The 20338-nt window shown below is 45.3% G+C and overlaps 1 protein-coding gene across 2 annotated transcripts in view; it reads right to left on the bottom strand.

The window, feature by feature from the left end:
- LOC132501554 (two pore channel protein 2-like) overlaps positions 1 to 13669 on the bottom strand; it is a 43658-nt gene extending 29989 nt beyond the window's left edge. The window contains exons 1-4 of one of the 2 annotated variants that reach the window (XM_060117191.1): positions 13422 to 13669; positions 5965 to 6053; positions 4864 to 4978; positions 2432 to 2560 (exon numbers count right to left, since the gene is read on the bottom strand). In XM_060117191.1, coding sequence (XP_059973174.1) covers positions 2432 to 2560; positions 4864 to 4978; positions 5965 to 6053; positions 13422 to 13496 — 408 coding nt within the window. In that variant the 5' untranslated portion in view covers positions 13497 to 13669. The remainder of the gene's footprint in view (positions 1 to 2431; positions 2561 to 4863; positions 4979 to 5964; positions 6054 to 13421) is intronic. The other variant, XM_060117192.1, reaches the window with a different exon arrangement.
- Between the last annotated feature and the right edge of the window lie 6669 nt (positions 13670 to 20338).

Raw genomic sequence — 20338 nt, 5'->3', positions numbered from 1 at the left:
GGTGCCTTTTTCTATTTTATATACTCTGTATCGTTTGGATTTCTCTTTCTTCCAAAAATAACCTCCCCTCACACTTTTTTTTTTTTTTTTTTTACAGTTCTCCCACCCATCTCATCCTCCACCTTCCTGCGTCAGGTAACACTGTTTTCTGGACTGAACCCAAGCTGTGGTCACAGGTCTCATCCCAGGTTGAGTGTTCCTGCATTCGTTTTTTAATAATAGAAAGTGAAGATATTTCTAAAAACTAAGACCAGACGGATACTCTGTGTATTCTGGGCATTCAGCAGACGTGCGAAAGGAAGTCGAAAAAAACAGAGAAAGGGCGAGAAAAGACAGTGGACATTCTAGGCCCAAGAGACACTGCACACGGAGGAAGAGCACGCAGGGCAGCAGGCAGCTCCGGCGGCTGGCGTGGAGGAGACCGCGTGAGGCCCGTTTGCAGGGTGGGTGGGTCAGCGGGCTCAACGGTCTGTGGGGCTCACAGAGTTTTTTTGAGCAAGGGAGGGTCGTGACCTGAGGTGTGCTTCTGAGAATTAACCCAGCAGTGGCATCTCAAATGCATGTATCAGGGATCCGGGGCTGAGGTGAGTATAGCAGTTCCTGAAAGGGGAGACCGGGCTCTGGACCACACCGTGGGAGCAGAATGGCGTGCAGCAGAGAGAGAACGCGCGGCCACATCAGACCACGGCAATGGTCCCGGTGGGGAGAGGGGGAAACGGTGCAAGAGGCATCCTGAGGGGGTTTGGGCAGGACGGGGATGAGAGAGAACGGAGGGAATCTTGACAAGGAGGACTTGGAGTGAGTGATGGGAGATGGAGCACCGCAGACCAATGAAAAGCAGCTCTGGGAGTCGTGGGATGAAAAGGGTGGGTTTGGTCCCTTTGAGTTTGAGTTGAAACACAGATGGGGAAACAACCAGTAGGTGGCCACAGAGTGAAGAAACTCAGAGGGGAAACCAGTATCAGCTACAGCCTGGGGACCCCTACCCACCAACTGTTTGGGGAAGCTCTGAGAATGGATGGCCCTCCAGGCAAAGAACATGGAGTAGAAGGAGCAGAGATGGGGACTCTGAGTGGGGGTTAACTGGGAAGAACTGTGGTCTGGGCAGGCTGCCTGCTGTGCTGAGATGCTAATGGTAAAGTACCCTCAGCTAATCACTGCCCGGGCCCCTCTCTCATCACAGCAGCATTTCAGAGCACATCACCCTGCCTCACGTGGCATAACGTCTTAGCATATGTCCTTCCAGATTTTTCTATGGATCTCTAACACTCCTTCCTCTTTTCTTTTAACAAAGGTGTGCTCCAACTGTATTGTAACCTGCTCTTTTGGCTTAACGGACCATAAGCATCTCTCCTTGAGAATAGACACGTAAGTGCATTTAAGGCCATTTTAACGGATGTGGATGTACCATGTTTTATTTATTTCCTATTGTCAGGAAATCCAGGTGTTTCCAATGTTTCAATACTATGAACAACTCAGCCATGACCAATCTTGTGGCTAAATCTTTGAACACATCTTTTTTTCCTAAAGACCAAGCCCCAGGATTGGAAATCTGGGAGCAAGCACATGCACACCTAAGGCTTTTCGAAAAGAACTGCCAACCAGCCTTCCAGAAAGACAGCTTATTCCTCCCTCGAGTAGAGTGTGACGGGTTCTGTTTTCAATCTTGGTAACATTGTTTTATGGGCAAACACATGGTATTTTATTGCTGCTTTCATATGTAGTTCTTAAAGTTAAACATTTTTTCATACCTGCTATTATTTATTTCTTCTTTTATGAGATGCTTTCACCGATTTTGAGCACATTTTTTATTGCAGTTTCTCTTTTTTCTTTAATTTGGAAGTGCTCTTGATATGTTAAATAGTCACACTGTCATATTTTGCCCAATTTGTGCTTCAGTCATTGTGATCTGCTGGCAGTTGTGCTGATGGTGTTTGCTGTACAAACATTGTCATTATTTCTTTTTTTTTAATTAATTTATTTAATTTATTTATTTTTGGCTGCGTTGGGTCTTTGTTGCTGTGCACGAGCTTTCTCTAGATGTGGCGAGCGGGGGCTACTCTTCATTGCAGTGCATGGGCTTCTCACTGCGGTGGCTTCTCTTGTTGCAGAGCATGGCCTCTAGGCACGCGGGCTTCAGTAGTTGTGGCACGTGGGCTCTGTAGTTGTGGCTCGCGGGCTCTAGAGCACAGGCTCACTAGTTGTGGTTCGTGGGCTTAGTTGCTCCACGGCATGTGGGATCTTCCCAGACCAGGGCTCGAACCCGTGTCCCCTGCATTGGCAGGCGGATTCTTAACCACTGCACCTCCAGGGAAGCCCTGTCATTATTTCTTGAACCACCCCAAACCTACTGAGTTTCTCTTCATAGTTTTCTCTTCATAGTTTCTACCTTTAACCACAAACTCTCAAAGGCACTGTCATGAACACTCACCACTATGGTTACCACGATGCAGATGTTTTTCGTATCCTTCCAGAAAACCATCTGAGGAGTGACTTTCGCAAAGTGTACAAGTCTCCCAGAGAATGCAGTCAGACAGAGTACTTCTGCTATCGAGGTAGCCTGTGACAGAAGAGAGAGAGGGAGCCAGCGCCCTGCCGCTCAGAGGCATGGCTTAATTCTCTCTTACCACTCTGACCTCCGACCCCCCTGACACCACCCTGTGAGAATTACCAATGTCCCTTAATTTTACTGAAAGTTGCAGCAAAATTCCTTGCTGGTTGGAATGGTTCCTTTTTCTTAAGAGGAAACCTGCCTCTGAACCACAAATCCCATGACCCAGCTGGCAGGGCTTCCTTGGGGCAGGGGCTGAATCAGCAGGCAGAGGACCCCTGGAAGGCATTTCCTCAGAAAATAGGGGGGGTGGTCAGGGATGGAAGAAGCAGGGACATCCACTATGCTCTCAAATTCCCCACATTCATACTCAGAATAGACACCTAGAAGTTCAGTTTCTCTAATAATAACGCTCCAAAGATGTGTTTCAAAATGCCAGGTCATTCCTTAGACATCGCTGCCACTGCTGTGCCACTGCCTGTATTTGGTTGGTTCGAGGAGAGAATGGAGGCCCCTGGGCCCACTGCAAAGTCCTGACCATCTCCTCCGTGGGCTCCAGGGCATCAATTCCAAACTCCCCGCAGGCAGCTAGATCTGCAGGCTGTGTGTGCGGCCCATGCTTTGCCTGCGATCGCCAGGAGACAGTAAGTCCTCCCGAACACGGGCACTTTCCTCCATTCATGGGGAGAGGAGGTTGGCAAGTAGGACAAGGTGGGGAAAGGGACGGATTGGCTCAGGCTAGGACGATGGAAAGGTCTGGGGTGAGGGTGGAGGGAATGAGCTTCCTAAGGGACAGGAGGAAGGGGCTGGGCCTGGGCCCTGAAAGCAGCAGGGGGCACAATTCCCCCGTCCCCACCCCAGCCCTCATGTGGCCTGGGCTCCGATATGGGCTGCAGCCCCCTCAAACTTTCTAGCTCTCAGCCTGTTCACCTTTCAGGGGCTATAAAGACTCACTGTCAAGGCCAGGCTTGCAAAAGGGCCTGGGGCAATCCCAGGACACCCTTGCTCAAGATAAGATTTTCTTGGTAATGCTGAATCTGGCCAAAGCTCCCCCCCATAATACATTGGATTTTAGAGGCTTGAAGTACAAACACTGGCTGAAGGCACACTCTGGAACTCAGGCAGCCAAGCCCACGCTGCCTGTGACCAATGACAAACAGAAAGGTGAGGACTTAGAGGGAGGCAATGGGCTGAGAAGAGACCCTGTGGACCTGTCACCTCGGCCAGTGCCATGGGGAGGGCAGGGGGGTAGGGGGACCGACCCTGTCCAGGTTTGCGAATGCACAGCTCCGCTTCTTCAGACTTGGTGTTTGTTTCGAAAGTCACCGGGCTACAAGTTTTCTACCCAGAGACTTCACTAATCGGAACACCCTCATCAAACGGATGTGTGGAAGACCGCCAACTTTGAGCCCCCAAAGAACCATGCTTCTGGTTTTCACCCCCTTGTGCAGTGTCCTCTCCTGTTGACTCAGGGCTCGGGCATGTGATGGGCTTTGGCTTTGGGACATCAGCAAGTGTGGTGTGTGAGGAGGTGGATGGTGCTTGCTCCCTCGGATGCTCCTTCTTGGACCCCACCCACCCACTGGGAGAAGCCCAGGCCATGTGGAGTGGCCATGTGGAGGCAAGCAGAGCTCCAGCCAGGTGAGCTCCCAGCTGCCAGCCAGAGATCCACCATCCTAGCCAACATGAAAATCTGCCCGGTTGAGCCCAGTCACCTGCAGAGTCATGGGAGATAATAAAAGGCTGTCCTTTAAGGCAAGAGGTCAAGGAACTCTATCTGTCAAAGGACCAGACAGTAATATTTTAGGCTCTGCAAGTCATACAGTCTCTGACACAACTACTCTGAGAGGCAAGAGCCATGTCGAGTCAAGAATTAATGTGAACAGGTCATCAATTTATTACTTAGACTCATCTGGAGTAGTTGGGTAATTTGATGTATTACTTTAAAGCACCTATAAATAATGATTTATGACTATGAAAAAAGCTGGAAATGTGGCCAGTACAAGTCATATATTACACTATATTATGACACTGTCTACTTGGCATTAGATAAATACGCTTTTAAAACATCATTTGTCTATCCAGCTTGTCCCTGTAGGCACAGAAAACCAAAACCTGCCACCCCCTTTCCAATGCTTACTGATGAAAGCATCAGCTCAGCGAGTAGGCAGAATTCTTCCAACCCCCCCCCAGGAAGAAAAATAAAACCAAATCCATACTTACTGAAATTTGAGGGGGAAAAAAAGGAAGAGGCATGGGACCCAACTCATCTCTGACAAAGTCTGGTTAGCCACTCTGGGCTGAATGCTTACCAAGAAAGGGAGCGGGAACAAGGCCGGTTCCTCGAAGAGGGCGAGAGCGAGGTCCACCCAGATGAAGAAGTAGGTGACCGCCCGCGTTGTCCAGTGGTTATAGAAGTGGTAAAGCCTGGAGCAGAGAAGAATAAAGAAGGTTATAAACAATGAGCAGGACTTAAACAGCACCCCCAAATCCCATCAGAAGAAGTGTAGTGGGAGGTAAAATACAAAGTCCTCTCTCTGGCCACCTTTCCTTTCAGTTCTAGAGAGTGAGGGGTAGCATTTAATTGAGCGCACACTATAAACCGCTAACAGAAAAAATCAGGGATATTATCATATCTCAAAGCACATTCTCTTAACAGTCTCCAGCTAGGATTAGCAGCCTCCCCGTGGGGTGCTGGTGACCCTAGGATGTATTTTTAGAGGACTGATGCAGAACAAACCCTCATTAGAGTGACCTGTTATTACATGGCACAGGAGCCTAACCGATTTCTAATGTGCATCAGGCTATCAGGGCATGGTGGACTCAGAGAGATCTCGCGGTCACACGGGTCTCTTCCCATCAGGGGGACAGTCCCCCAGCATCCAGGCATGAGGTATTCACTGCTGCCTTTCAGGCACTGACACTCAGTCCTGATGATAAGAATTTTTTTTTTCTTATCCTGAGCCATAGCTTTAGTTTTAGTTCAACCCCTAGGGGGTTAGGGAGAAAAAGCTGAATTCCCATGAAAAGAACAAACATGTAAGTCATGTCAAAAGGCAACAGAAAGGAAAAGTACAAGTCGTCTTTTCATTTAGGGGCCTCTAAGAGGACACCTATATCTAGGAGGGAAAGATGATGACATGTTTTTAATTTGGATGCTTTATCTCCTGTCCTGGGTGTTATTTACTCATTTATCTGTTCTTAGTATACCTGTTGAAGGCTTCCCTACCTGTGAGGTACCATGCCATTAGAACTAAAAAAAAAAGGATAGGATTTACCCAACTCTGTGTGCCATACCCTATATACTTCTCAAAATATTTGTGGAAACAATGCCTTCAGTTTGGGTTCAACTTCAAGCATATGAAGCGCTAAAGGAGAGGTGATTCTAGGTGATCGTTTAACACTTTAATTACCTGACAGCCTGAGGGGATGTTTCAAATGGAACGTTTCTGTTGTACTGAGCATCAGAAACATAGGCAGCTGCCAGGAGAAGGTCCTGGTCCTCGTTGGGAGAAAGTAAAGGGAGAACAACAGTTAGAGTCAGAAAGGATACTTTGCTTGTTCGTCTATAAGTATTTATTGAGTATAAAAGGAAACTCCTCTTCACCTCTCCCCTGGCCCCCACTCTCGCCAGACAGAACCAGCATTAATGGTACTGTATGTTCACTTCCAGATGTTTTCCTGAGCAATGAGAGTCCTGCAGTGGGGCCGAGGCACAGACATGCTTAACTTTCCTGAATTTAAATGTAGGTTCTCAGAGGAGGAAACGAAAACAAGAAAGCATTGAACAGTATATATAGATGACTTAAATGGTGTATTTATACATACATATATAGGGTTATGTACACAAATATACACACACACACACATATATAAACATAAAATTATATTTAGGCCACTTGATAGTTGGTTAGAGGGATTTTCAAATTTAATTTTGACAAGTAAATTATTGCCTTTCTTGACAATTTTTGAACTTAACTCCTTCTCAAGGTATGACCTCATGCTATACATACACATAATTTTAAAAGAATAAAATTGTTTTCACATGACACAAAGCTTACTTTTTCACTCAATATATTCTGGACTTTTTTTTCATGACAATACTTATAGAAGTTACGCATTTTATATGCTTCAAAATAGCACATGAATATACATGTTTTCCTACTTCTCACCAACATTAATATGATTTTAAATGGTTGATAACATCCAATCAACCAAAGGGGCATCTTGAGATTTAGTTTAATTTGTCCATGACCTGTACAGCTGAGCCCCGTTGGTGATGGCTCACACTTCTGATTCTATATAAACTAGATAAAGAACACATACAAACAGACGAGCTATTTAGACCTCCTTAGGTCCTTCAGAAGCAAACACAACCTGATTATCCAACTGATGACCGGAGTTACCTCCTCAAAATAGAGGACATCTTCCTGCCCGGACTGGTATGGAAATCTCTTACTGGTCAAGAAAGTTAATTTTGAAAATGCATGAAGTATTCAGAGAGGTCAAAAGATTCCAAATTTTATATTTAATTTTCATATCAAACACACATAGTAGATATTTGTACACATAGTAGAACTGTGTTTCTTAAATTTATTTCATATTGCAACACTTTAAAAAATAAGTTCTAGGGCTTCCCTGGTGGCGCAGTGGTTGAGAGTCCGCCTGCCGATGCAGGGGAAATGGGTTTGTGCCCCGGTCTGGGAAGATCCCACATGCCGCAGAGCGGCTGGGCCTGTGCGTCCGGAGCCTGTGCTCCGCAACGGGAGAGGCCACAACAGTGAGAGGCCCACATACCGCAAAAAAATAAAATAAAATAAAATAAATAAATAAAAAATAAGTTCTATTGCATTAAAAACACAAACATTAGTTATTATGTCTTTTAATAGACATTTCACCAAAGAAGATATAAGGATAGTAAATAAGCACATGAAAAGATGCTCAATGTCTTTAGTCATTAGGAAAAAGCAAATTTAAGCCACAGTGAGATACTACTACATATCCACTGGAATGGCTAAAAATAAAGACTGACCACACCAAGTGTTGACAAGGTTGTGGAGCAACTAAAACTCTTGTTGGTAGGGATGGAAAACAGTGCATTTACTTTGGAAAACAGTTTGGTGCTTTCTTGGCCATTCCACTCCTAAATATTTATCAAAGAGAAAGAAAGCATACGTCCACACAAAGACTTGTACATCCAGCCCAAGAATGTGGCTTATGTTAGACATGCCATTCCAAAGTTGCACTGGTACACAAATGTTCACAGCAGCTTAATAGCCAAATACTGGAAACGACCATAATGCTCTACAAACAGGTGAATGGATAAACAAAATGTGATATATCTGTACCAGGGAATATTACTCAGGAATTAAAAGGAATGAATTACTGATAAACATATCAAAATGGATGAATCTCAAAATAATTGTGCTGAGTGAAAGAGGCCAACCCCTCCCCCTCAAAAAGAGTACCTACTATATGAGTCTATCTATATAAAATTCTAGAAAATGCAAACCAATCTATAGTTCCAGAAACCAGATCAGTTGCCTGGGGATGGGGCACTTGGGAGGAGGAGGAAGGGGACAGAGAGATGAGGCATGAAGAAACTTTTGGGGGAGATGGATACATTCATCACCTTGAATGTTGTGTTAATATCACAAGTGTATTTATATACCAAGGCTCATCAAACTGTAGACTTTAAATGTGTGGTTTAGTACATATCAATTATAGCTTAATAAAGCTTTAAAAATTGCCCTCCAAAAAAGATAACAGTTTGGATTAAAAACTGATGTGGAACAATAACCCCACAGGTGAATTAACTGCTGTAAGAACCCATCACCTCCTGAGTCATGTGCATTCTCAGGGCTGGTATGGCAATTCTTAAGGGCAGTTTATTAAAACCGAAGAAGCATCATGTAAATATGTTAAACACTTATCACACATTTTCTTTTACATATTTACAAAAATATTTTAGAAATATAGTAGAAAATCTAATATCAATTATTTTTCCATGGAACATCTTGAACATTGAGGAACACCAGAGTTTCCCAGGATATGCCTAGAAATCTATTTTAGGTATAAAATGCCTAGCATCAGCAAGAGCTGATTTTTTTTTTTTTAATGAACACATGTTAATTTTAAGAAAGTTTCATTAAGCCTCAAAAAGATCATACTGGGACAGCAAAGAATTCTGATATCAAGGTTTTTTAAAAAGAATATTTAAAGCAAAATGTCTCAAAGGCACTACTGTTCCCAATTTTAAAAGATGATGAGGGAATTCCCTGGCGGTCCAGTGGTTAGGACTCCTGCTTTCACTGCCAAGGGCACACGGGTTCGATCACTGGTCGGGGAACTAAGATCCCATAAGCCACACGGTGCAGCCAAAAAACAAACAAACAAAAAAACAAAAAACAAGCAAAAAAATATGATAGTACTAATATCTACCCCCAAAGATGGGTATAACAGACCCAGCAAAACAGTCTGTCCACAAACACGAACAGGAAAAACATGCTCACCAGCAATTCCTCAGCCAGCCGGGCCCTGGGGGTTACCTCCCTCAGACCCCACCCAGACTCTCGGCATTGAATCTACAAGCACCACGGCACCCCATCCAATTGCCCCCTTGCCAGCTGAACTTATGCCTGTCACGTTTAAATATGCTGACACTTTCATAATAGCTAATTTACCTTTACAGTAACGTTTCAAAGTGTTCGCATTCTTAACTGCTATTACGTTTCTGACAGTCTGTCTCCTTTTAAGGTCTCGTCTGCTCTATCTTCTGGTTCTTCTTGCCTTCCCTCCCTCCATCCCATTTGTGTATAACTTCTAAGTCTCCACCCATTTTTTGCTTGGGAAGAAGTACTCTCAACAGGCAAATTTCTGGTAAATGAGCATTCTCACTCGTATTAATGCCATTTGTATCTTCCCATAAAATGAATTTTTTTCATCCACCCCAAGAATGTGGCTTATGTTAGACATGCCGTTCCAAAACTGCACATACTTTTCAAGTTTACATGAGAACCACTGCCCATGTCTACCATGAAAATGGCAAAGACCGGATATCAGGCGTCTCCCCAGAAGCAGCTGATAAGTGGCTTCGTACATCAAAACAGCAGCCCCACCCTAGGGGAGGCCCTGCTGACCCCCTGGACAGTAGATCTCACCTCCGAGGCAGAATACAATCACCTTCAGAGGTTTTGCTTGTAAAGATCCTGTTGCCCAGACCAGTTGCATCAGAATCTCTGGAAGGTGGGACCCAGGATTGAATTTTTAAAGTTCCCGGGTGATTCCAACGTGCAGTCAAGATTGAAACATCACTGGTCTAAATATGGCCATTTTACTACTGCTTCTCATAGGTTTTGTATTTTCTTGGCACCCCGACAATAATTGACTTCTCCTGATTTTCTTTCTCTCCTTTTCTCAGAGCCGTGACATTTCCTTTCCGCTCCCCAAGACTTAAAAACGTATTTAAGATGTTTGTGTTTTCTCCTCCCACCTTCCCCACTTTGTATGCCTTCAGTCTGAGGAAGGTGAATAACTTAAATACCTCCGGGTGAGAGGGAGGAGATTGTACAAGAAGGAGGGAAAAATGGATTCCAGAAGCTCTGGAGGATAGCAAGGAAGTGTAGGAATAAATAGCTGTAAGCGCCAGATACCTTTAAATCAGGCAACAGGAACCTTGACAAAACTGAAGTTGTTGATAGAAGTGCTTTGAAAAAAGCCAATATGACTTGCTTAGATATAGAAGAAAATTAACATAACTTAAGGTAAAGAGAAGTTACCATAAATTTCAAATAAAAAATTCTTCCCTGTCTCAGTTTTTCCCTGTGTCATTACAAGCACTGTACCTTCTGTCTGTCTGTCTCTGCCTCCCTTCTTTCCTCCCATAGGTTACAGGCACTCTGATGTCCAGAATACAGTAGGTCATTGCTTTCCCATGCACCCCCATTCAAAAGCTTCAGGCAACTTGTCTTTGCCTGGAGTGCCCACGGAATCAGATGTCAACCCCCTGGCTTAGCACTTAGGGGCCTCACAATCTCCCCTCTGTCTTGGATCCCTCATTTTCCCTGCAGGAACCCCCTTCGCTGGCCCAAATTGGTGGACTGACTGTCCCACTCCCACGCCTGATCCCTTGCTCGCCTAAAACCAAGAACACCCTTCCCATTTCCCTTCACGGGGACCCATCTCAAATTTCACTCTCTCCACGAGGGCTGCCCATACCAGCAGCTTCCATTTCCATATGGGAAGACGGCCAAGGGAAGCTTGTGAAGTATACGGTGAGCATTCCATACAAAGAAATGGCTGCTGAGGGTAAGCTGGGCACGGCAGCCGAGGCAGGAAGGGTAAGAAAAGAGGGCGCAGCTCGGTGTGGGTATAAACACCTCATGTCCCTCTGTGCAGAAAGCGACAACCTCCCGGCCAAGGGCAGCCTGAACATGTGTTTTCTTTGGCCCAGAGAGCACTTTCTGGATGCTGGCTACTGAGTCAAATTTTTTAAAACCTGGAGCAGACACAAAAATGTGAACTTCTGGTTTCTCTTCAAAAGATCATAACATCTGGCCATGTTGGGTTGTATTGAGGTAAGTTGTTGCAATGCACCCTGATACTCAGTCTCCTGAGCAAACGCTTATTATTTTCCCCAATTCTCTGGGTCAGCCAGGAAGTCGTTCTGGTCCGGACCAACTTAGCTGGTCTCTATGGTCATCTGGGGCTAGATATTCTGGAACAGCTGCACTCACACGTCTTGGCCATGTGCATCACACAGTCCCAAGAGCCCCAAAACAGGGTGATCTAAGAGTTGGATGAACGGGTTTAAGAATAAGAACATTCAAAAAGAAGCACAGGAAGTGTCAAGAGGTGATCACATACAGTCACAAAGAAACAGCACAGGACACCGGCTCTCAGCCTTGGCTGCACTTTCAATCCTTGGTAGCTTTACAATTGCTGTTGCCTGGTCCACACCCAGACCAATTAAATCAGAATCTCAGGGTAGCTACATTTCTAAAAGCAGATAATTCTGACCAACGGTAAGGCTGAGAATCACTAGCATTGGATTATTTCTTTTTCAAAGCTGAAAGTGTTGGTCAAAGTACCAGAATGGGTGGCCATCTTAGTAGCAGCCAAAAGAAACTCCAGGCAGAAAAGGGTTCTAAAAAAACTGCTTGAAAGGAGAGGGTGGAAATGCATTTCAGGTGACTAGGCAGTTTCTTATGAAGTGACCCCAAACTAACTTTTAAAAAGGTTAACCAGGTCATACTGGCTACCCAGTGTCCGAGGTCAGAGCTTCAGTTTCATGACTCAATTATCACTGTTCTGCTGAGAACTACCTGTTGGTACCAGGCTCCTCATCTGTTATCCCTGCTCCCCTGAGGGAGGTCTTTGAAAGATACTGAGACATAAATAGCTGGCCCTTGCAGGCATGCATTAAGCCAACGCCTCACACAGGACTCAGCCAGGACTCTGGGCTGTTTTCAGACCTCGCATTTCTTGAGGTCTCAAATTATTAGTTTTTTACATTCTTCTCTTATTTTGAGAAAGAAGCAATAAGTACACACAGAGAGAGAGATGGACAGTCTCAAGCTAAAAAGATTTTCTTGCCATAGAAGATGGGTGATCATTGTCAGTTCCATCATTTTGCAGAATGAGGGGAGCAAGACCTGGGTTGGGTCAGAGCTGGGGACCAAGAATCCTTTCCCTCCTCTCCTTGAACTGCTCTGCCCTGCTTGTTCCCTTAAGGGACAGGGACATGGTAGAATCCACCTGTTGGAAGTGGCCAAGTCCCTTTGGGATGCCGGCAGGCCAAGGAGCAATGACCGGGGCAGGGCTTTTACACCCCACCTGCCCTGTGGACCGTCTTGAGCAGGCTTGCAGGGGCCATACTGGCACAGCAGCCCAGAGCTGAAGGGGCCACTCAAGGAGAGGAAGACAGAGTTAAAACACCCTTCAGCTCCCACCCACTGGCACAACCAAAGGAAATGCGGCACACATGAAAAACCTACGTGTGCCAGGCACCGTGTCCTGGGCCTGAGGGACACGGTCTTCGAGACTCCTCCGAGATGGGAGTGATTTATCATCGCCACTTTACAGAGGGGGAAACCAGAGGCTTTCAGCGTCTTGCAATTCACAGCTAAAATTTCCTGAATCAGAGCCGAGGCTCTTCCATTGGAGCCTTGCTTCCCTCTCCACTCTCTGAGTTCTCATCCAGCGAAAGGGAACAACCCAAGAAGGACTCTTGAAAGCCTCAAGTCTTCCAAAGCTCAGGCTGTCGGAGGGAAGGCAGAGCTAAGCGACTTGTGCAGCGCATCTGCTTGGCCCGCAGGGATCGGAAGAGCCAGGGCTGCATCAGCACTCCCAGCGCCACATCTTGCAGCCTTCTTCCCGGGCGTTTCCCTGCAGCGGTTCCCTCGCTTGTTTTCCTGCCGCCATGGAGCGCCGTGCGGCGGGCACGGGCCACCCAGATCCGGGGGCGCGCCACACGGGGACAGGACCCCCGACACGCAACCCGGGCCCCGATTCCGGCTTGGCCCCCGTCCGGGGGAGGCGGCTCCGGGCGGGCCTCTGGGTGCAGGCTTGACAGCTCCGTAACGACCCTAACGTGCGGGGTTGCGGCCTGGGGCAGGGCGCCTCTGCGCTCCAGCCGCCGTGCGCTTCCCGCACCCGGAGCGCCCAGAGGACCCGGAGGACCCAGAGGACTGCGGAAGCCCGGGGGCGGAGGGGCTCCGCACCCGCATCCCCGCCCAGGGGCCCTCGTTCCCCCAGCCGGCGCTGGCTGGGCCCGGGGTCGCTCTCCACCCGGGAGTCCCGGGGACGGTGGGCGCGGAGCCGGGGGACTCTGCCGTTGGCTCGCGGCCACCAGCCCTCGGGGCGCCCTTACCTCCGGGGCAGGCGGCTCCTCGGGGGACGACGGGTGTGGGCGATACAGCCGAGCGGCTCGGTGGGCCCCGGTCATCGCAGCGTCGGCGCGTGGGGCGAGGATGTGGGAGCGTCGGGGCCGCGGGCAGCGGACTCTGCCCTCGGGCGGCAGCAGGCCTGGGCTCGGCGCGCTCCGCTCGGCCCTTCACGTGACCGCGGCGGGGCCCCGCGGACGGAGGACTGGGGGCGGGCGCGGCGGGTCCCCGGCTCTGGGCCCTTCCCGCCCGGCCTCCGGGCTCTTGCTGGAGCCGGGGGCGGGGACGTGGTCCAGCCGGGGGCGGGGGCTGGACGCGGATCCGGGGGGCCCGAGGCGCAGAGAGTTAGAGGCCAAGCTGGCAAAGGGTCCCAGCCATGTGCCCTGGGCGTGTCACTGAGCCCGGGTTTCTGTATCAATAAAATAGGAACAAGACCTTCCTCCCAGGGTTGTTTGAGAATTAAATGAGTTAATATATTTAGTGGCTGCCACTGGCAGGTGCCCAGTAAATGATGGTTTCCTCTCCGTCCTAGTAGAACCCCCTGGAGAGCTGGGTGTGGACCCAGAGAGAAGACACCTGGGGCAGATGCCTCCGGGGAGGGCGTTGGGAACCCTCCTCCCTTCCCCGAGTCCCAGCCTGGACAGGAACTTGGGGTTACAGAGCTGCTGAATTTTTGAAAGAAAGCAGAAATCTAGATTTTTCATGAGCATGTTCCTGATTTTTATTATTGTTGGTCATGAATTTAAAACGGTAATAGGGGCTTCCCTGGTGGCGCAGTGGTTGAGAGCCCGCCTACCGATGCAGGGGACACGGGTTCGTGCCCCAGTCCGGGAAGATCCCACATGCCGCGGAGAGGCTGGGCCCGTGAGCCATAGCCGCTGAGCCTGCGCGTCCGGAGCCTGTGCTCCGCAACGGGAGAAGCCGCAGCGGTGAGAGGCCCGCGTACCGCAAAAAAAAAAAAAAAAAAAAAAGTTAAAATGGTAAATATAACATTATGTATTTTTACTACAATAAAGAACTTCTCCCCAGATTTCATCCATTACAGTTTAATCTTTGTGTGGTAATGTTATATGGGGTTTTGGCAAATACATAATGTCATGTATCCACCATTACCGTAACATACAGAGTAGTTTCATCACCCTAAAAAATCCACGGTGCATTTTTACACGGTGCAACCCTTCTCCCTCCCCCAAACCCATGGTAACCACTGATATTTTACTATATCTATAGTTTTGCCTTTTCTAGAATGCTATGTAATTGGAATCATGCAGTAAGTAGCCTTTCAGACTAGCTTCTTTCATTTAGCAATGTGCATTTAAGATTAATCCATGTCTTTTCATGGCTTGATGGCTCATTTCTTATTTGTAAATAATATTTCATTGTATGGCTGTAGCACTGTTTGTTTACCCCTTTACCTATTGAAGAACACCTTGGTTGCTCCCAACTCTTGGACATTATGAAGAAATAGGCTATAAACATTCATGTGCAAGTTTTATGTGCACATAGTTCCAAATCAGTTGGGTTTACCTTTTATTATTTTTTAAATTAATATGTAAAGTTACCTTTTTAAAAATGTACAATTCTATAAATTTTAAGACACATATATATTTGTGTAACCACCACCACAGTTGGGATACAGAACAGTGTCAGCACCCTAAAAAATTTCTTTGTGCTACCCCTTTGTAGTCAAATCCTTCCCCTGCCCTAACCCTTGACTACCACTGATCTGTTGTCTAATCTATAGTTTTGCCTTTTCCAGAATGTCATATAAATATAATCATACAGTTTGAAGTCTAGTTTCTTTCACGTAGCAAAATGCTTTAGAGATTCTTCCCTGTTGCCATGTTCATCAAGAATAATCCCTTTTTAGTGCTGAGTGCTGTTGCACTGTATGGATATAACATAGTTTATTCATTCATTCACCCATGAAAGGACATGTAGGTCTTCTCCAAGTTTTGGCTATTATGAATAAAGCTGCTAAAAAATTCATGTACAAATTTGAAGGTAAACATAAATTTTCATTTCTCTAGGACAAATACCTAGGAATGGAATTGCTGAATCAACTAGTCAGTGTGTGCTTAACTTCATAAGAGATTGGTCAACTGTTTTCAGAGTGATTACACCATTTTGCACCTGCAACTAGAGATGTAGGAGAGTTCCAGTTTCTCAGAATCCTTGCCATAGTTGGTATTGTCATTTGAAAAATGTCTTAGCTCTTCTAATAGGTGTGTAGTGGTATCTCATCACAGTGTTAATTTGCATGTTCTTAATAACTAATGATGTTGAACATTATTTCATGTTCCTCCTTCTGTATATTTTCTCTGGTAAAGTGTCAGATAAAATCTTTCCCCATTTTTCTAAAGCCGTTTGTTTTCTCACATTGAGTTTTTAGAGTTCTTTATGTATTCTGCACACTGTGTTTGTTGGATATGTGATTTTCAAATATTTCCCCCAGTCTTTGGCTTGTCTTTTTGTTTTCTGAACAGTATCCTTAGCAGAGTAAACTTGTGTAATTTTGATAAAGTTCAATGTATGGATTGTACTTTTGGTATCATAATAAGAGTTCTTTGCCTAACCCAAGTTCATGAAGATTCTCTTTTCTTCTAAAAGTTTATAACTTTATGTTTTACATTTAAATCTATGATCCATTTTGAATTAATTTTTATATATAGTATGAGTTGAGGGTCAAGGTTCTTATTTTACTTATGGATGTCCAATTATTCCAACACCATTTGTTAAATACTATCCTATACCTACAAAATTTCCCTTGTATCTTTGTCAAAAATCAATTGACCATATTTTTGTGGGTCTATTTCTGGAATTTATTCTGTTCTATGTTAATATCTTCTTAATGTTGAAGCAAAGGAAGATCTTAGACCAATTGTACCCGTGAGCAAAGGATTAACAACAATCCTCCTCCACTGAAAAAAGTGACCTTAGATTATCTTTCCAGCCCCTTTTCCCTAGAAACCTGACAGAGCTGGAACGTCTATATTGCTTATGGTAGAAATGAGCCCTGACTGGTAAAATGCATCTAGATTACAAGGACCATGAGTGGAGTATAAATGCCAGTGGAAAGCCATAGCTCTGGGCTTCCCTTAGTGTGGTGACTTGTAACTGGGACTTGTGGCCTGGAAGCTCTGCCTATTGGGATGATTACGCAGGATACTGATTCCTATTTGGGACCTGAGCTTGGCTCTCACACCCACCTCTGTGATCTCATTCTCTCACATGTAACTCTCCACTTGGACTGCTCTGTGTGCTGCTATGAAACTATTGCTGAGAAACACACCTGACACTGCCAGGTCAGAATACTGTTTCCTAACCTCTATCCTATCCAAGTGTGGCCTATTATAGTCATTGAGGGGGTTTTGTTTGTTTGTTTTTTGTTTTTTTGTAGTGCGCGGGCCTCTCATTGTTGTGGCCTCTCCTGTTGCGGAGCACAGGCTCCGGACGCGCAGGCTCAGCGGCCATGGCTCACGGACCCAGCCGCTCCGCGGCATGTGGGATCCTCCAGGACCAGGGCACGAACCCGTGTCCCCTGCATCGGCAGGCGGACTCTCAACCACTGCGCCACCAGGGAAGCCCTATAGTCATTCAGTTTGGTTGTCTAGTTAGGCCTAAGAGCAGCCACTGGTGGGCATTACTGTAACTAACCAATTCTTCCTTATACCAGTTTATGTAATACATCTGCTTTGTTGTTAAAATACCTAATGGCTGAGAATATAGACTTGAGATCTGTGAGGAATTAGCAAAATAGTTATACCTCACTTCCTTGCAGTGCCTAACCTAAACACCATCTTCTCCTCACTGTAATAGTTTTATACTTGACTTTCTTTAGTGTCCCAGTTAAGAAAGATGGTCAATATTAATTGACCCAGGAATTCATTGAGACCTCATCATAGTTCTCCCAAGTCTTAAACCAAAACTGTAAGGATATGCTATTCTCATAGGTGATCCCTTTGATCCCACATGGAAATGTCCTCTTCTTAAGTTCCTCTGATCTGGATGATTCTAAGACTTACTGTAACCATCTGCTCACTGACCTGGCCAAGACATATTGGCTGAAGGAAGGACAATATCTAAGGAGCGATTACAAACTAATCAAAATTATCCAAGATCAACCACGGAAAGACAGTCAGAAGGATTTCTGGGTTTAATTAGATATTGGATACAGTGGGTACCAAACTTTTCTGAAAGAGCAAGGGCTGTATATAATTTGACCAAGTCGAATATCTTAGAACGTCTTCCATGGAATGCAGAAAAGGAAAAAGCTTTCTGTGATCTCACAACATCTTTCTACAATCAGCTAAACTGGATCTTCCAGATTAGCATAAACCTTTTTGTGTGTGTATGTATGTACATGAAAGGAAAGGTTTGGTTTCTATTCTGTTAAATCACTAAAATCAGGTTAATTTTAATAATATGCAAACAGGATGATGCAGCTCCCCTGTTATTAAAAAAAAAAAAAAGCCTGCCTATTTCACTGTGAATAAAATCAGAGTAGGGACAGACTGGGACTTTGGGAACTCTACTCAATACTCTGTAATAACCTAAATGGGAAAAGAATTTGAAAAAGAATAGATACATGTATATGTATAACTTTGCTGTACACCTGAAACTAGCACATTGTTAATCAACTCTACTAAAATATAAAATTAAAAATATAAAAAAAAATCAGAGTGGCCTGAAAGTCCTGTCTACATTTCCTACCTCCCTTCCTCTCCTGCCACTCAAGTTCTCACTAAGTCAGCCTTTTGCAGCCTCACAATGTTCACAGATGTATTCCCTCAGCCAAGAGAAGTCCCTTCCCTGCTATTCCTACTCCTAAGTCTGCCTTCAGATTTTAAACGTAAAGTCCATAGGAGGCTTCCCTTGACCACTCCCACCCTCCCAACCTTGATGACCCTCCTTTGGGTTCCCTCAGACATGGTACATGGTACTTTTCCATCTACACACTGATTAATGTTTGTAATGCTGTATTTATTTGTGTGAGGATTTGGTTGTTGTCATTTTTTTCTTCTAGCCAGTAGATCCTGGAGACTGGCTCAGCATAGACTACGTTGCACTAAATATCTGGCACAGAGTATGCACTCAGGAAATACTGGTGATAATTAGTGAATTATAGGTGACCACTTACCTTGGAATTATGAGGAGACTGGTTTGGGGTCTTACTCAGGATTTTTCTGTTCTCTCTGAAGGATTATAGGAGACCACTCTACTGTGCATGTCTCCAGAATTATAGAATAGAGAGGCAGACATGAAGAAGTGTTTTATGGTTTCTGCCAAAGAGAAGAAGCAGCTTTCCCCGTAGCATCCCTTGCATTTTTGATTCTGTACTGGGAGGAAATGATTCACACTTAGAAATCACAATTTAGTTGATATTGCTTGCCCACCTCCCCTCAGTCCCAGACTCTTAGAGTGTGTACTTACTGGTGGAGGCAGGTGAGTTCGTTCAGCATGACACCCAACCATGCAGGGATTTCTCTTCCCACATCCAACAGTTCAGGGGATAAGAATGGGAAACAAAGGCTCTGGCAGTTAAACTCGGAGACTCAGGGTGTGGGCTTGTGGCCTGGGGACAACTGGCCCAGCAAGAGCTCTTCAGGGCCAGAACTCAAGGACCTACTGAGTTGAATGTTCCATTTTAATCATGACAAAGCTATACCTTTTAGGGTGTAAAATGCCTGCTGCATTGCTTATGGCCCTGGAGTTGTAGAGGAAACCAATTCCATTTACATATATACTATTTTTAATATTCTTTTTTTGTGAATATTCTTTTCCATTATGGTTTATCTCAGGAGATTGGATATAGTTCCCTGTGCTATACAGTAGGACCTTGTTGTTTATCCATTCTAAATGTAATGGTTTGCATCTACCAACCCCAAATTCCCGGTCCATCCCTCTCCCTCTCCCTCTCCCCCTCCACCCCCCTCCCCCACCTTGGCAACCACAAGTCTGATCTCTATGTCTGTGAGCCTATTTCTGTTTTGTAGATAGGTTTGTTTTTGCCATATTTTAGATTCCACATCTAAGTGATATCATATGGTATTTGTCTTCCTCTTTCTGACTTACTTCACTTAGTATGATCATCTCTAGTTGCAGTACGTATATACTTTAAATGAACCTACAACGAATAAAAGTCTAATACTGTAAATGGTAGTATCTTTTCCCTTGGCAAGCACTTCAAACAGCAAACTCAATAGTGGCAGTTAATGTATTATTCAAAAGACACTCTTGTAATCAGTTAAGTCATTACACTTGACTATTCAGCCTGTAAATCCACAGTAATCATCACCTCAAAGTTGGTTGACCATTATCAAGTCTACTAAAATGTCCCGTTGAAACAACGTACCCAGGGGAAAAATACAAAGTCTCAAACCAGGGACACACCGGCTTTTTAAGAGGGATTTAAATCTTACACAGCTGTCTCCTCTCCAGAAGTTCCATTCTTCTGTCTGGCCAGAGTTCCCTTCTGCTAAAACAAGGGCATTTCTACGGTCTCTGCCAGGTCTATGTGTCTAAGGTTTTCCCATATTTAAGTCTTCAATGTACATGATCTGGGTTTTTTTTGGCTGTGCCTCGTGGCTTGTGGGATCTTAGTTCCCTGACCAGGAATCAAACCTGGGCCCTCGGCAGCAAAAGGGTGGAGTCCTAACCCCTGGACCCCCAGGGAATTCCCATCGGGCTTATTTTTAACACAAAGGCCACTTAGGGATGAGGTACGGATTCCAAGTGAAGTTCTAATTTGCAATAACACCAGTGGCCCAAGTACACAAGGTCAGGCTGCCAAAACTTTTAAAAATGCCTTAGAGCTATTGAATCATACCAAGCTCCTCATTTTACAGCTGAGAAAACTAAGGTTCAGGGAAATTTAGTTTTTTCTTCTGATTATCCTACTTAT

Source organism: Mesoplodon densirostris, chromosome 14, assembly GCF_025265405.1.
Source record: "Mesoplodon densirostris isolate mMesDen1 chromosome 14, mMesDen1 primary haplotype, whole genome shotgun sequence".
Classification (NCBI taxonomy): Eukaryota; Metazoa; Chordata; class Mammalia; order Artiodactyla; family Ziphiidae; genus Mesoplodon; species Mesoplodon densirostris.
Note: the sequence above shows the minus strand (reverse complement) of the source record. Positions and strands in the feature narration are given on the sequence as shown.